The 18698-nt window shown below is 34.4% G+C and overlaps 1 protein-coding gene across 1 annotated transcript in view; it reads left to right on the top strand.

The window, feature by feature from the left end:
• Window positions 1-18698, top strand: part of LOC117339392 (probable E3 ubiquitin-protein ligase HECTD2) — a 66150-nt gene that overhangs the window by 20389 nt on the left and 27063 nt on the right. The window contains exons 4-7 of the mRNA XM_033900954.1: window positions 3152-3241; window positions 6501-6562; window positions 17474-17519; window positions 17876-17985. Coding sequence (XP_033756845.1) covers window positions 3152-3241; window positions 6501-6562; window positions 17474-17519; window positions 17876-17985 — 308 coding nt within the window. The remainder of the gene's footprint in view (window positions 1-3151; window positions 3242-6500; window positions 6563-17473; window positions 17520-17875; window positions 17986-18698) is intronic.

Genomic DNA, 18698 nt, shown 5'->3' with positions numbered 1-18698 from the left:
GTTTGACAAGGCTGTCTGTGGTGTTTGACAAGGCTGTCTGTTGTGTTTCAACCCGATTACTACAAATGTGTTAGATATTTTGCAGGTCAGAATTCAAACCAACAGTTCTGTTTCATTTCATTCTCTTTCACTGGTGACAATAAAAATAAAAAAGTGTTAATTATCACATTAAGATCAGTGAATTCAATTTGGGACCTGAAAACATTGGAACATTTATATACATGTGATACATTCAAAATAGACATGGCACAGGGAAGATTGTCTCAGCCAGACTTAGTTTTCTTGGAGAGGTTCAGTTATAAACTTTTTTAAACTTTAAACTCACTTTTTACAGCCTAAGAAGAAAAGGCTTTGTCAAGATTGAAATCACATGACTTTAAAAGCTGATTTAATAATCCAATGATTAGGATTAGGTAGGCTTCTTGTTTCTTATTATTCAGAGGAATCTATGAATTGCATGTATTTGAAGATTTTTTTAAAAGAATTATCAAATTTGAACCCAACAATTAAATTAAGGTCATTTATTTGAACAAACTTTCATCCTTCGCTAGCTAGCATCATTAGCATGCTGTTATAGTCCAACATTATGACCCCTAGGGGCTCTAGGTAATTGATTTAACCTATGTTTGTGTTGAATGTTGGTCAAGGAGAACACAGCTTTAAGAATGCTTTGCTTGCTGTCTTTGAAAAAAAATATTTGTCAACCATTTCAACAACATCCATGCCACTGAAAGAACTTTTACAGCAACCAGACTTATTGTCAGCCAATTCTGTAACAGGCTATCGTGCATTGTCCATCAGATTGTGTTCATTGGCTATGAATGCTTGTTGAAACATTAGTGACTTTCGTCCTGGAATGCTTGATGAAACATTAGTGTTTTTTGTAATGAAATGCTTGATGAAATATTAGTGACTTTCCTACTGGAATGTGTGACGAAATATTAGTGACTTTTGTCCTGGAATGCGTGACGAAACATTAGTGACTTTTGTCCTGGAATGCTTGATGATCATTGGATAAACATAGGTATAAATCAAATCAGTAGTGAACATGATGTAAATCTAATACATTGTTATATAAATTCACTAGCATGGTGGGTACCAGTCTATACTGTTTACTGATTATAACTGGATACTCAATACTCATGATCACTCAGAAGATTTTCTGAAAAAACTGACCATTCTGACATCTCTAGTATTAGTTAATATCTAAATATTGGCCCTAACCAAAATGAGTGTATTTTTAGGCTATTGCTTTCATAAAATCACTCAAGTGTAAAATTAGATTGGGTTCCAGGGGTTTGCTATGCTTGAAAAAAAAATACACAATTATGTATATAATATATATACATATATAGCTCTTATGTTTAATTGACAATACATTCTACATTATTAAGATATAAATAATGAATGACTATGGAACGTTTTCCCAGATAGATGTGGAGAATCCTTTTGAATGTACACAAGTACTCCATCAGCAATTAAGCATGGAAAACAATATATCTGCTTTAAAAATTTATAATATATATTATCATCTGATAGGAATAGCCCCTATGCTGATCAGTCAGCCTGAACCAGTCATGGCTCCTCCATTGTTTGTGCCACTATAAGTACTACATGTATATATACCTATTGAAACAATTCAAAACTTTTGATCTAGTTTTGAGTCAGCCTTAGAATATTCTATGTTAGAGGAGTATAAGGATATGTATCTGTGTGTTTGTCTTATTGGGGAGTTCATCCGTCTGTCTGTGTGTCTGTCTGTCTGAGTTTGTCTGTGTGTCTGTCTGTCTTTGTGTCTGTCTGAAAAGGGTATGTGAGTTGTGTCTGTCTGTCTTTGTGTCTGTCGGATAAGGGTATGTGAGTTTGTCTTTCTGTCTTTGTGTCTGTCTGATAAGGGAAAGTGAGTTTGTTTGTCTGTCTTTGTGTCTGTCTGATAAGGGTATGTGAGTTTGTCTATCTGTCTTTGTGTCTGTTGGATAAGGGTATGTGAGTTTGTTTGTCTGTCTTTGTGTCTGTTGGATAAGGGTATGTGAGTTTGTCTATCTGTCTTTGTGTCTGTTGGATAAGGGTATGTGAGTTTGTCTATCTGTCTTTGTGTCTGTCTGATAAGAGTATGTGAGTTTGTCTATCTTTGTTTCTGTCGGATAAGGGTATGTGAGTTTGTCTATCTGTCTTTGTGTCTGTCTGATAAGAGTATGTGAGTTGTGTCTGTCTGTCTTTGTGTCTGTCGGATAAGGGTATGTGAGTTTGTCTGTCTGTCTTTGTGTCTGGTGGATAAGAGTATGTGAGTTTGATTGTCTTTCTGTCTTTGTGTCTGTCTGATAAGAGTATGTGAGTTTGTCTGTCTGTCTTTGTGTCTGTCGGATAAGAGTATGTGAGTTTAATTGTCCGTCTGTCTATGTGTCTGTCGGATAAGAGTATGTGAGTTTAATTGTCCGTCTGTCTGTGTGTCTGTCGGATATGAGTATGTGAGTTCTTGTAGACAGAATATTCACCAGACATTATTGAATATAACATTATTAACTACAGTTTTCATTCAATTGTTGAAACTACATTGTACACTGATGTGAGCCAATACTTTGGACATGCACAAAAAAAGTTGTCACATTTGCAGAAAAAAATATCTAAGTTGGGACATTTTGATTTAACAATTTCTTTTGAAAATCTGTTGACTTTGTGCCCTTGATTTTTTTCAGTATTTTTATATAACCTTGTACAAAAATCTGTTTTTGTCCATCAGTATTTTAATCTTGTCATATTTGATAAATATTGATGCCATGTCGGCATCTTATGGCTGCATATTGTTCTCCAATGCTTACATGGTACCCTAGTTTTTAAAAGGAATATATTGCAGCTGTTACTTGTATTTGGTTTGAGTAGATACCCATTATAGATGTAGGTATTTAGTATTTTCTTAACCTACCCTTTTTACAGTTGGGAATACCTTTGGTTCCAAAGTTGACCAGATTTGTATGTGTTTCCTCCTTTACGATGTCTCAGCCCTCCTTCAGTAAGCCGACTTTTTAACATCTACACCATACTGTACATGTCAGCACATTGTATTGTTACTAAACAGTATATGGAATTATCTACATAAAATAACAGGTATTTTGATTAACATTATTGATGTTGTTTTTATTTTTGACTTCAGAGAGATCCTGACAAGGAATACAAAACACTGGAAGAGTCTGGCCTAAAGTTAGAATTGATCAACTTTGTTTATGACCTGCTGCCAAATCTGGTAAGTATTTTTTTGTCTATAGCTAATATTTATTAGTTTACTTTAAGTCTGCATGTATATTTATTATATAACAGAGGTCAAATCTGTTAAATTTACTTACGTTCTCATTACAAACGCTCTTCATAGATGGAAGGGTCTTTAAGGTGCTTTACCAAAATTCTAAATTGTAAATTTCATGACCTATGGCCTCACGTATATTCCTCATGACCTTTGACCTCACGTATGTTCCTGTGGAGGGATACACTTTACTATAGTTATATAATAGGGACATCACATTTTAGACTCTAACAGTCATTCACTCATTTGTTTGATTTCTACTGGAATTCATTCCAACTTGGTTAACATTATCAGCATGGTATGAAAGCTTGATACTATATGCACTGACCCCCTGGGCTGATGGACGGGGCCAAAAAGGGTCAAATTAACTGAGGTGTCTACTGTTAAGGCCAATGGGCCTCTTGTCATTTACATTTTCAACTAAAACTTAAGTTTGTGGATCATCATTTTATAGTACATCATGTTTGTCCAAAATATCAATCCACTGGTACTATTGGCTTATTTTGATAAAAAAAATTATGTCACAGAGAAAGTTAAAGATTTCAAAATTAAGATGGAAGACTATATGACAGATAAAAACAGGAGAAATCAGCACAAATTTCACCCTGTTTGATGTATGTATTTATGACTATGTATGACTGTATGTATGACTATGTATGACTATGTATGACTGTATGTATGACTGTATGTATGCCTATGTATGACTATGTATGACTGTATGTATGACTGTATGTATGACTATGTATGACTGTATGTATGACTATGTATGACTATGTATGACTGTACGTATGACTGTATGACTGTATGTATGACTATGTATGACTGTACGTATGACTGTATGTATGGCTATATGTATGACTGTATGTATGACTGTATGTATGACTGTACGTATGACTGTATGTATGACTATGTATGACTATATGTATGACTATATGTATGACTGTATGTATGGCTATATGTATGACTGTATGTATGACTGTATGTATGACTGTATGACTGTATGTATGACTGTATGTATGACTGTATGTATGACTATGTATGACTATGTATGACTATGTATGACTGTATGTATGACTACGTATGACTGTACAAATGACTATGTATGACTGTATGTATGACTATATGTATGACTGTATGTATGACTGTATGTATGACTGTATGTATGACTGTATGTATGACTGTATGTATGACTATATGTATGACTGTATGTATGACTATGTATGACTATGTATGACTGTATGTATGACTATATATGACTGTATGTATGACTGTATGTATGACTGTATGTATGACTGTATGTATGACTGTATGTATGACTATGTATGACTGTATGTATGACTATGTATGACTATGTATGACTATGTATGACTATGTATGACTGTATGTATGACTATGTATGAATGTATGTATGACTATGTATGACTATGTATGACTGTATGTATGACTATGTATGACTGTATGTATGACTATGTATGACTGTATGTATGACTGTATGTATGACTATGTATGACTATGTATGACTGTATGTATGACTGTATGTATGACTATGTATGACTGTATGTATGACTATGTATGACTGTATGTATGACTGTATGTATGACTATGTATGACTGTATGTATGACTATGTATGACTGTATGTATGACTGTGTATGACTGTATGTATGACTGTATGTATGACTGTATGTATGACTATGTATGACTATGTATGACTGTATGTATGACTGTATGTATGACTGTATGTATACTTGTATGTATGACTATATGTATGACTGTATGTATGACTGTACGTATGACTATATGTATGACTGTGTGTATGACTATATGTATGACTGTATGTATGACTATGTATGACTGTATGTATGACTATATGTATGACTGTATGTATGACTATATGTATGACTATATGTATGACTATGTATGACTATGTATGACTGTATGTATGACTGTACGTATGACTATATGTATGACTGTATGTATGACTACATGTATGACTGTATGTATGACTATGTATGACTGTATGTATGACTATATGTATGACTGTATGTATGACTATGTATGACTATGTATGACTATATGTATGACTATGTATGACTATATGTATGACTATGTATGACTATTATGATAGTGACGTATGTATGACTGTGTTATGACTATGTATGACTGTATGTATGACTAGTTGACTGTATGTATGACTTATGTATGACTAATACTGTATAGACTGTATGTATGACTAGTATGACTATATGTATGACTGTATGTATGACTGTACGTATGACTATATGTATGACTATGTATGACTGTATGACACTATGTATGACTATGTATGACTATGTATGACTGTATGTATGACTATGTATGACTGTATGTATGACTGTATGTATGACTATGTATGACTGTATGTATGACTATGTATGACTATGTATGACTGTATGTATGACTATGTATGACTGTATGTATGACTATGTATGACTGTATGTATGACTGTATGTATGACTGTATATTTATGACTATATGTATGACTATGTATGACTGTATTATGACGTATGTATGACTATGTATGACTAGTATGACTATGTATGACTAATGTATGACTATATGTATGACTATGTATGACTATGTATGACGTATGTATGACTGTAGTATGACGTAGATGACTATATGTATGACGAGTATGACTATATGTATATGACTATATGCTATGACTACGACTAATGTTGTATGACTAATGTATTGTACTGTATGTATGAGACTAATGTATGACGTATTATGACTATGTATGACTGATTAATGTATGACTTATGTATGTATGATACATGTAGTAATATTGTATGTATACATATGAGAATGACTGTTTTATGATAATGTATGACTATGTATGATACATGTATACTGATGTATAGTTGTATGAATGTATGATTGGACTGTATCATCAGACACTATGCTATACGATAGAATTAGTATGATAATTATCGACTGTATTAGATATGTCATGCGTTCTATGATTGTAATTATACTATATGGACCTTAATAGATGAACTTATTCTTGTATGACTGTATGTATGACTATGTATGACTGTATGTATGACTATATGTATGACTATATGTATGACTATATGTATGACTATATGTATGTATGACAGATAAAAACTGGAGAAATCAACACAAACTTCACCCTGTTTAATGTATGTATGACTCTTTCAGCCTCAGGATATCCAGAAATGTGTGTTGAAGTCTATCATCAACAGTCTGCTAAAGGACAAAAAGTGAGTTATTTTAGCAATATCCTGTTGTCAATGTCAGCGGGTCTGAATTTGTATTTATACTCTTAATAGATGAAATTAAAGTTTTTTTTTTTATTGTTTATGATAATTTTTATAACATATCAGTTAAGAAATCAATACATTTGATAAATAAATTTGGATCAAAATGTGTATTTTCTTAAATGTAAAAATATGAAATTTATCATTCCCTATTAACCCCCCTCTTCTCCCTCTCCCCCCCCCCCCCCCCCCCCCAAAAAAAAAAAAACCAAAACAAAACAACATCAACAAAAAAAACCACAAAAAACACATAAAAATAAACAATCAAAAAACACACCACAAATGTATAACTTTAGTAGATCATTAAGTTTTATTAAATTGTAATTGTGTAAGACTTAATTGTTGACCAATACAATAAGGCCAAACCTGATCAAGTACTGAATGTCCTTTACCAAATATATTTAGTAATTATAACATCTTCAGTACATTTTATGTTTTAGCCATTGCATTGAAATGGACAGTTTTTTTTTTAATATTATACAGTATTATTGTTCTAATTTACAATTATTCTTTGTTTTTCTTAATGTTTTGCTTTCTGAATGTTTTGTATGAATTGTGGATGGGCAAATACATCAAAACATGTACAACATCAATACATTAATAGAATTTGAGTATGTAATACAATTGTATAACAGAAGAAAACAAAAATGATTAGATATTGTCATGTTCTCATGATTATGTAGAAGTTATACAATACAGTGGACCCTCAATAATCCGAACACCTTCGTTCCCAGCCCAAACCGTCGAGATTACGAGTTTTCCGGACTGCCGAGTTTCGTCTACCAAGTCTAAAAAATTGTCGTGCAAGATTTATCTCCCTTGACTATATACAATGCGGGACGTTTAAATGACATACTTAAATTTCATAAACATGTCTAATTGTCAGTCTTTTTAAAAGATAAACATACTTTTGTTTCTGATATGATTTTGAGCCCACCATCATCAGATGGTGGGCTATTCAAATCACCCTGCGTCCGTCGTCGGTCCCTCCGTCCGTCCGTCCCTCCGTCCGTAAACAATTCTTGTTATCGCTATTTCTCAGAAAGTGCTGAAGGGATCTTTCTCAAATTTCACATGTAGGTTCCCCTTGGTTCCTAGTTATGCATATTGCATTTTGGGACCATCTTTGATTTTGACAAGTGAAGTTTGTTATCGCTATTTCTCAGAAAGTACTGAAGGGATCTTTCTCAAATTTTATATGTAGGTTCCCCTTGGTGCATAGTTATGCATATTGCATTTTGAGACTGATCGGAAAACAACATGGCCGACAGGCAGCCATCTTGGATTTTGACAATTGAAGTTTGTTATCGCGATTTCTCAGAAAGCACTGAAGGGATCTTTCTCAAATTTCATATATAGGTTCCCCTTGGTGCCTAGTTATGCATATTGCATTTTGAGACCAATCAGAAAACAACATGGCCGACAGGCAGCCATCTTATATTTTGACAAGTGAAGTTTGTTATCGCTATTTCTCAGAAAGTACAGAAGGGATCTTTCTCAAATTTTGTATGTAGGTTCCCCTCAGTGCCTAGTTATGCATATTTCATTTTGAGACTAATGGGAAAACAACATGACCGACAGGCAGCCATCTTGGATTTTGACAATTGAAGTTTGTTATCTATATTTCTCAGAAAGCACTGACGGGATCTTTCTCAAATTTCACGTGTAGGTTCCTCTTGGTGCTTAGTTATGCATATTGCATTTTGAGACCGATCGGAAAACAACATGGCCGATAGGCAGCCATTTTTGATTTTGACAATTGAAGTTTGTTATCGCTATTTCTCAGAAAGTACTGAAGGGATCTTTCTCAAACTTCATATGTAGGTTCCCCTTGGTGCATAGTTATGCATATTGCATTTTGAGACCAATTGGAAAACAACATGGCCGACAGGCAGCCATCTTTGATTTTGACAATTGAAGTTTGTTATCGCTATTTCTCAGAAAGTGCTGAAGGGATCTTTCTCAAACTTCATATGTAGGTCCCCTTTGTGCCTAGTTATGCATATTGCATTTTGAGACCAATCAGAAAACAACATGGCCGACAGGCAGCCATCTTGGATTTGACAATTAAAGTTTGTTATCGCGATTCCTCAGAAAGCACTGAAGGGATCTTTCTCAAATTTTTTTGTAGGTTCCCCTTGGTGCCTAGTTATGCATATTGCATTTTGGGACCAATAGGAAAACAACATGGCCGACAGGCAGCCATCTTGGATTTGACAATTGAAGTTTGTTATCGCTATTTCTCAGAAAATACTGAAGGGATCTTTCTCAAATTTCATTTGTAGGTTCCTCTTGGTTTCTTATAAGGATATTGCATTTTGGGACCGATCAGAAAACAACATGGCCGACAGGCAGCCATCTTTTATTTTGACTATTGAAGTTTGTTATTGCTATTTCTTAGACATTGATGAAAGGATCTTTCTCAAATTTCATATGTAGGTTCCCCTTGGTCCCTGGTATTGCATTTTTGGACCAATCTGAAAACAACATGGCCGACAGACAGCCATTATCGCTAAATCTTAAATTTGTTATATAGGTTCCCTTTGTTTGAAAAGTACTAGAGGGCTGTTTCTGAATTTACACAGATTAGTAAGACTTAGAGGAAGGGAAAAGTATAGAAAAGATCAATCTGACATGGAACCTATAAAGATCATTCAATGGTGGGCGCCAAGATCCCTCTGGGATCTCTTGTTGTTTTGTTTTATTTTGTAGAACCTAAAAAATAAACAATGTTTTTAAAAGAACATGTAAAGTGAAAGTTGTTTTATATTTCGTTACACGTAACAGTGTTACAGTACAAGCCGATATCCTTGTTTACCCAATACAAATGTAACCGAACCCTCCTTAGTGTTCAAATGTTAATGATGTTAATTACCGATCATGAATGTATTACATGTATTTGAGATTGATTAATTATCGTATCACATACTGTATGTTAGTGAATGAATTCTTGCGAACTACGAAATAGCAATATGTGTTCCTTTTAAAGTTGCCGTATGTAAAATAACTAAAATAGATATTGTACGTCAAGTTGATAAAAGCAAGACCAGTCTATAGTGTACTTAAAATCCTTTAATACTGTAGCATTTAGGTCATAAAGAAAAGCAATGTACCGTTATAAAAACAGAGCTACATTGCAACACAGGTAAAGACCCGGGGCTATGACCTGGCAGCAGTCGCTATGACTACGCACAGTGTCAAGCGATAGTCTGTACTGCTGTCGACACGGGTGACTTGCCCCGACATTTTTTCCCTCCGCGTGGTGAAAAAATTTTCCGGATTATTGCGGGAAATTTACTAATGAAAAGTACGTTCCGTTCCCTAAAATGGGGTTCCGGAATCGGAATCCTTATTTCCGGACTGGTGAGTACAAATAACGTTACAGAAATCCGTTCCCGTGCATTTCCGTCCGGACTGCGAGTTTTCAGAACTATCGGCTTCCGGATTATCACGGGTCCACTGTAATTCAGTGATTTTACATGATCACCCTTCAGAACTAATCAGATGCACTTTTACTATGATGTAATGTGTTAAAGTACACCAGCTCTGTGGGCGTGGTAATCATTCTGTTACAAAATTTAATAATATCTGACATTAAAAAACAAGCAAGAGTCTGTCAGTACATACAGAGTCTCCAGGATCCATTGGGTTTGTAGACATCAAGAATAGCTGCTTAGAAATAAAATATTAATCCCTTTATCACTCCTGAAAGGGTGGTATTGATTTCAGCCAGGATACGGATATCTACATAACTAAGCCTTTAGTTTACGATGCTGGAGTGTACCTCATTAATTAATCTGATAAGAATGTATTTATCAGTATTAATGATTTTCAGATCTACCCAAGATTTACCTTAAGCAGTATTTGATACAAGAAAATGCTTTTACTTCTTTTTTATTTCATATCTAGTATGTTGTAAAATTATTGATGTTGCATAATTTAAATGTTATAGGTCGAAACAGGATTTAAAAAAATCTCAACCTCAAATACTATATTTAACCTAATAAATCTCCACCTGAAACACATTCTATCCTTTCCTTGGTCTTAAACCTCATATAATGGTAACTTTTGGTATATAGCCTAATTAATCTCCATCTCTCTTGACCTAATAAACTGCCATCCCTCTCCTCTATTATAATGATTTACCTGTAGTATATAATTATCATTATTACCGTGTTTGACCTAATATACCTCCATCCCTTTCCTCTATTATAATGATTTACCTGTGGTATATAATTATCATTATTACCGTGTTTAACCTAATAAACCTCCATCCCTCTCCTCTATTATAATGATTTACCTGTAGTATATAATTATAATGATTACCTGTAGTATATAATTATCATTATTACTGTGTTTGACCTAATAAACCGCCATCCCTCTCCTCTATTATAATGATTTACCTGTGGTATGTAATTATCATTATTACCGTGTTTAACCTAATAAACCTCCATCCCTCTCCTCTATTATAATGATTTACCTGTAGTATATAATTATCATTATTACCTGTAGTATATAATTATCATTATTACCGTGTTTAACCTAATAAACCTCCATCCCTCTCCTCTATTATAATGATTACCTGTAGTATATAATTATCATTATTACCTGTAGTATATTATTATCATTATTACCGTGTTTAACCTAATAAACCGCCATCCCTCTCCTCTATTATAATGATTTACCTGTAGTATATAATTATCATTATTACCTGTGGTAATTATCATTATTACCGTGTTTAACCTTATAAGCCTTCATCCCTATAAACACTCATCGTTTGGTCTGATCCTCATGTCTACCTGATGGTATAATGATTTACCACTGTTTCTGTAACCCTTTTCCTCCTAAGAATGGCTCTTATTTAGTCCCTACCATATAGGTCCCTCTCCTAAGAATGGCTCTTATTTAGTCCCTACCATATAGGTCCCTCTCCTAAGAATAGCTCTTATTTAGTCCCTACCATATAGGTCCCTCTCCTAAGAATGGCTCTTATTTAGTCCCTACCATATAAGTCCCTCTCCTAAGAATGGCTCTGATTTAGTCCCTACCATATAGGTCCCTCTCTGTCTGTTTTTTAGGTAATGTATGTAACACCAAAGTTTATCAGCACTCTAGATCTAGCTGTTATAGCTTCATTCCTTGAAGGATTTTGATCAAACTTCCCAAAATGATAAAGGACCATAATATCTTGGAGAAGTTTTTGTGTCAAGGTCAAGGTCACTGGGAGTAGGGGACATTTATTTCTTTAGCAGTACCCAGTAAGTTTGTTTAAGTATGTGTAGAACTTTCCATTGTGTTGTAGGTAGCAGTATAATAACATGACACTCCTTTGTTGTACTGCCCTAACTTAGTGTTAGAGTTGTCGTATAATCGCCCTTGTATCAGCTCAGATTGATAAGGTTATACAGATTTCTCTGAGATTACTGGTGATACTACTTTCCACCATGTCATTGTTTTAAGACAAACCTTTCTAAATGTGATTTTATAATTTATAACTGAAGAGTTCTGACATCTGTAGATGGGATTATTATGTAACATGGTCCATTGGCTGAGGTTTACAACTCACGTTATTAAACTGATGAACTGGCAATATTACTAACGGATTTCCATGAACATATATCCTCTTAAAACTGGTAATTTAAAGTTTTTAGCCTAATCATATCTAGTTGACATACAAAAGTACCTTCAGAGGAGATAAAGTTACTAAAAAGCTTAAAAAAAAAAAGCCAACCACAACCAACCTCTATTATCATGAACAATGCCAGGTTTCTGATCAGAAGTAAACTAGAGAACTTTTGATGTTGATAAAGAGGGATCCTTATATGAGAACTATACTTATTACAAGTATTTCTTCTGTTCATTTGGGGAAAAAACTAAAAGAATTATTAATGATGCTTTATAATTATGAAAGTCTTGTTTTTTATTCATCTGAGTATATCTACATGTACCTGCAGGGGGTATGTTCTAAATCATATGACATTTTAATTTGCTGGTACAGGTATTTGTTAACTATTTATTGGCCTGGACTCTACAATTTTGACCCGTTTATGAGAATCGTTAGAAGTCCTTTATATATCATTGTATGGCCCAATCTATTGGCGATGACCACCGTCATCAAAACAAAATATATGTATAGAGAATCTGAACCACACACAACATTTACCACCGTCATCAAAACAAAATATATGTATAGAGAATCTGAACCACACACAACATTTTCTGAATTTGTGAGACTGTAAAAACACCTGTTTGAATTAAGATGATGATGATACAGCCGTATATGGTGTATAGATAACTAATTTATAAGGGTGCGTTCGTGTTACGTCGGTGTGTACTCCGATCAATACACTATGTAGCTCAGAGAACATAGTTACCTGCAGACATTATAACTGGGCTCTGTTGGCGTAGAATTTCACTGGGAAGATTGAAAAAATACCTTTATCTTACAAACATTTGATGTTTCTTGAGCCCTGAAATTGAGATAATGTATTTTGATGACGTGCTGTGGCTAGGATAGGTCAGTATAATCACAAACAATGGTACCATCTGTATTGGGTCTCAATGAAGTATAGAACTGTTTCAGGATCATTACTCTCACTTTTCTATATACATTGTATCTTGTATTATAGAACCGGGGGTCTTTTTTGGTTTTCATTAAATATGATAATGGAGTAACTGTATAACTTGTAACAAATAATCAAAATTCTGACACCTTTTGAATCTTTTAGTTAACAAGTTAACCACCCATGTTCTGGATAAATATACATGTACCAAAGTCTACTTGGTTGTCCTACAATAAGCCCACCCACCTACCACTTCTATTTCATTGTCCAGCAGTTTATTCCCAGCCTGTAAATTTAGGTCAAATTGAAGTGTTGATTCTCTGGGCTTATTTACAGTAGTGGCAGAATATATACTTAAGATTGTATATATACTTCCCAAAATTAAGCGTCTGTGACCTATTTTGTATCATAACCAAGTTTAGAGAAATTGATTGATTAAAAATATTCATTGTTTCAGCCATTATAATTCTCTACAATGTAGTAGTGATCAGAATCTATTATATACCTATCTCATTAACATGAGTCATTGTTTTCTATTAAAACTTTCTATTAAAACCAAAAGGATAGAAGACAGCCGGATGCATTGGTAAGAAGGAGAAAGTGTTGGTGTATTACGATGTAGTCTGTCACTTATTTAAGCTAGCTTGACCACATTCATCACCTAGTGTTTATGTAAAGTATTTAGGTGATGTACTTTATAGTACCTGGGTATTTCTGATGTACTTTATAGTACCTGGGTATTTCTGATGTACTTTATAGTACCTGATGGGTATATCTGATGTACTTTATAGTACCCGGGTATTTCTGATGTACTTTATAGTACCCAGGTATTTCTGATGTACTTTATAGTGCCTGGGTATTCCCAATGTACTTTATATGACTGGGGTATTTCTGATATACTTTGTGGTACCCGGGTATTTCTGTTGTACTTTATAGTACCCGGGTATTTCTGATGTACTTTATAGTACCCGGGTATATCTGATGTACTTTATAGTACCTGGGTATTTCTGATGTACTTTATAGTACCCGGGTATATCTGATGTACTTTATAGTACCTGGGTATTTCTGATGTACTTTATAGTACCTGATGGGTATTTCTGATGTACTTTATAGTACCCGGGTATTTCTGATGTACTTTATATTACCCGGGTATTTCTGATGTACTTTATAGTACCTGATGGGTATTTCTGATGTACTTTATAGTACCCGGGTATTTCTGATGTACTTTATAGTTCCCCGGGTATTTCTGATGTACTTTATAGTACCCGGTATTTCTGATGTACTTTATAGTTCCCCGGGTATTTCTGATGTACTTTATAGTACCTGGGTATTTCTGATGTACTTTATAGTACCTGGGTATTTCTGATGTACTTTATAGTACCCGGGTATTTCTGATGTACTTTATAGTATCTGGGTATTTCTGATGTACTTTATAGTACCTGGGTATTTCTGATGTACTTTATAGTACCCGGGTATTTCTGATGTACTTTATAGTACCCGGGTATTTCTGATGTTCCTTATAGTACCTGATGGGTATTTCTGATGTACTTTATAGTACCTGATGGGTATTTCTGATGTACTTTATAGTACCTGATGGGTATTTCTGATGTACTTTATAGTACCTGGGTATTCCTGATGTACTTTATAGTACCTGGGTATTCCCGATGTACTTTATAGGACCTGGGTATTCCTGATGTACTTTATAGTACCTGATGGGTATTTCTGATGTACTTTATAGTACCTGATGGGTATTTCTGATGTACTTTATAGTACCTGGGTATTCCCAATGTACTTTATATTACCGGGGTATTTCTGATGTACTTTATAGTTTCTGTATTATATTGACAACAGTAATCAAGTTTAAAAAAAAAACACTTTAAAATACAGAGAATTCTATATCATGTTTTTTATTATGTTTTCCTGAAAATTATTTGAAAAAAAAAGTTGGTTTTTTAATGTGATAAAGGCAATAATTTTTGTGAGACGCTAAGTAATTTCACAATAGCTAAGTTGGTACATTTATGATATTGGTTGTCACTCACTGTACATGTGCATATCACACATATCTTCTCCCTGCCTGTGTCACCATGCATGCAGCCTAATTTGATTTTTAGTCCTCTACCGGTGAAACCAGGGGGTGGGGGACTATAGCTTTCCTCCCTGTCTGTCTGTCTGTCTGTCTGTCTGTCTGTTTGTCCGTCCACTCAGTTTTCCACACTTTCCTCAGCCAATGCTTCAAGGTATGGTGAAAGTCGGTATGTATAACTTGAGTACAAGTAGTATAGAATAGGCGGGGTACATCACAATGGGCTGAGCGGGACCTCAGTGGTTATCATCTATTTATTGTCAACTTAAGCCCTACAGTGAGCTTTATCAGGACAAAGCTGAGAATATCTGTACCCCTAAAGCATGAGGACACCACATATTGTTAACTGTGACATCAGTGATAATGTTAGACATGGTGACATCATCAACAATGAATGTAACAGTGAAGTCATCAATAATGGTTTACCACGTCATCATTATGATAAAGATAGATAACTCCTTTAAACAGGACAGAGATGTCAGCTCAATGAGTAGGATAGGCTAAGATTAAAAAGGTACTATTGATTGTGAGTGTCATTGCAGAGTTCTGGATCAGGAAAATTTAGGTATCTTTTTAAGGTAAAAGTTGTGTAAATTGGCCTTGGTATACTGTACAATATAAAGGAATCATTAAAGAGATCAGTGTTTAGTTTTGATAAATTAAAAGGCCTATAGTCGAAGGAAATGTCCTCCTTAGTGTGGCCTATCAGGAATTTCCCTAATGGCATATGGGCCCAATCAGTTTGGGTAGGTTCGTCATAGATTTTGGTTTAGATAATTTGACTCGGGTGCCTACGGTAAAAGTCAAAAGCTGTTGTAATGGGAGACAATATAATCTGTGTATAGTTCAAAAAGTATCCTTTCTATGTATGGAGCAACGACTCTTCAACTTCACTAGATATTTTATGAACTGTAACCTTGTAGATGCACATGTGACTCTAAATATTGTTGACACATCCATACTGTTGGATTCTTCATCTGTGGAACACTTTCAAAAAATGGTGACAGCAAGCTAAGGTCATAAGCCAGTTTCGTCATCGGCCTTCTGACCATATATAGACTTGTAGTCAATTCCCTCATATTAACACCCACCCACCCACCCACCAACTCACCACCACCACCATTAGACCACCATTAGACCACACCCTGTGTATGATGGAAGATGTCACGTTCTGTATACAAATAAGTTTACATTACCTGTTGCTACCAGAGTAAATATATGTATAATTATAGTGTTCATTAAAAACTCACCTCCACCTACATGTCCTTTACACAAAACAATTAAATACACGATTATACTATTACATTTCACTCCAATTTTGGAAATATTGCTTGATATACATATGTAAGTTCTATCGTGTTACCAGCCAATTTCATTGTAGATTGATTTTAAATTTTTTTCAGATGTGTTGATATTTCGTGTATGTTAATTTTTTTGATTAAATCTGTTTTAGCTTCTGTCAGTAAGATGTGGTGTAATAGTTTATTTGACCAGTCGATGGCATGATCCAGGAAATTAAATCTATTGCAATTTAATTTAGTCTAGAAGTTACTTTTATAAATTAGTGCATAAAACTGTACCTTTGAATTATGTCACGGTCCCACTATTAACGGATTACAGACAGACATCCTCCGTCAGTTCACTACCTAATTAGGTACTAATTAACTTTGTATGATTGATCTCATGTGACTATAGACTTCCATTAAAATTAAAGAAGATACGTTTTACATCGAAGAAATTTACCTGTTTCCATTGTTCTAATTTACCTGTTTCCATTGTTCTAATTTACCTGTTTCCATTGTTCTAATAGTCATTATGTTCTTTTATTAGGAAACAGTAAAATTTAACAAGCTAGCTAGTATAATTATCACATAAAGGTTATATTTACGTCCATATTGGTCACTCTTAGGAGCCTGCAGTAGTAAATTACCTGTAAATTAGTCAGCCAGCCTGATACTAGTAGTATACAAATAGATTATACCTACATGACCAAGAAGCCAAGGGTCATTATGGCATATCGACGCTGGAAGGTGGTGTAAAAACCTCATGGTCACATGACCTTGGGTCAGTAGTATATCATTATTTTGGTACAATAATTCACTGTAGTAGAAGCTGATGTTGTGATGTCTTTGACATGTAGAAGTGAATATTTATTTCAATTTTTGTTTCCATAATACACTGACACGAAGGATTTTGTAATTTCAGGCCTCATACGAAGGATGATCTGAGAGCGTACCTTGTTCTCCTACAGGTAAAACATCAACAGTAATTAAATGGCTTGAAATTTAACAAAAACAGCAGTTTGGTCTTAGACGGGATTTTCATGCCATAATTTTTACTAAATCATTTTCAGTCCTCCATCACTTTATTCCAGATTAGGGTAGTGTAAGGCATATTCTATATTTGGGAAGTAATATCTATATTTACTACAGAAAAACTACTTGCAATGCTCAATTCTGAACTGCTCAATAAATAAAAAATCCAGCAAAAGAAAGAAGAAATATATATTGAATTGTTCAACTTATAACTAATTATTTTGTTATGTATTGTAATTATTTATTTTTAATTAACACACTGATAGTCTGATCAAACATTTGTATATTCCAGAATCCACTGTTTGAGAACATGTCAACCTTTGTGATATTTGCCCATCTACTTCGGCAGATAGCTGCACTCAACGATCATGATCACCATTTTCTGGTTCATTGGATGAGGAGGTAATTGACGTCTTCAGAGCTGTAAAGGGGCATAACTCTTCTTATCAACAGGAAAGGGTTCCAATTTGCTCTGTATTTTTAGTCCCCTTTTTAACTGGTGAAACCAGAGGCAGGTGAACTTTTAGGTTTCCTCTCTGTCCGTCTTGTACACATACATATGTACATATGGTATCATTGCTAGCTATAGCGGCTTCATTCCTTGAGGGGTTTCAATCAAACAAACTTCACTCGATAAAAAATTATTATAATATGTATCTTGAAAAACTTTGAATTTCAGGGTTTTTTGGTAAAGATCACTCCAACTATTTTTTAGTGGGCGCCAGTAGGGGACATGTATTGCTTTAGCAATACCAGATGTGCTTGTTTAGTCTTGGAGTTCCTTGTCCATTAAATGTATACAGGTCTACAAGAGAAATATACTGTAGTCTGGTTATAAAATATAAAATATCTTGATCTTATTATTTAATTAGATTTACTTATTTACTTATTTAGAACATATGAACTCTATTTTTCCAGGCAACTATATTCGATTAGTGCAACTATAATACAGTCATGCAGTGACAGTCTGTTGTCTCGATCAGTCTGTTGTCTCGATCAGTCTGTTGTCTAGCCCGAGTTTTCTCTGGCCCTGTCACCATGTCTGGTGTAGGGCCAGAGCGCACTACTATATGAAAATGTGGAATTATCTGACACCATTTGGTGTCGCTAAGAAT

Source organism: Pecten maximus, chromosome 12 (assembly GCF_902652985.1).
Source record: "Pecten maximus chromosome 12, xPecMax1.1, whole genome shotgun sequence".
Taxonomy (NCBI): Eukaryota; Metazoa; Mollusca; class Bivalvia; order Pectinida; family Pectinidae; genus Pecten; species Pecten maximus.
The sequence above is the reverse complement of the archived record's forward strand: the minus strand, read 5'-3'. Positions and strand labels throughout refer to the sequence as shown.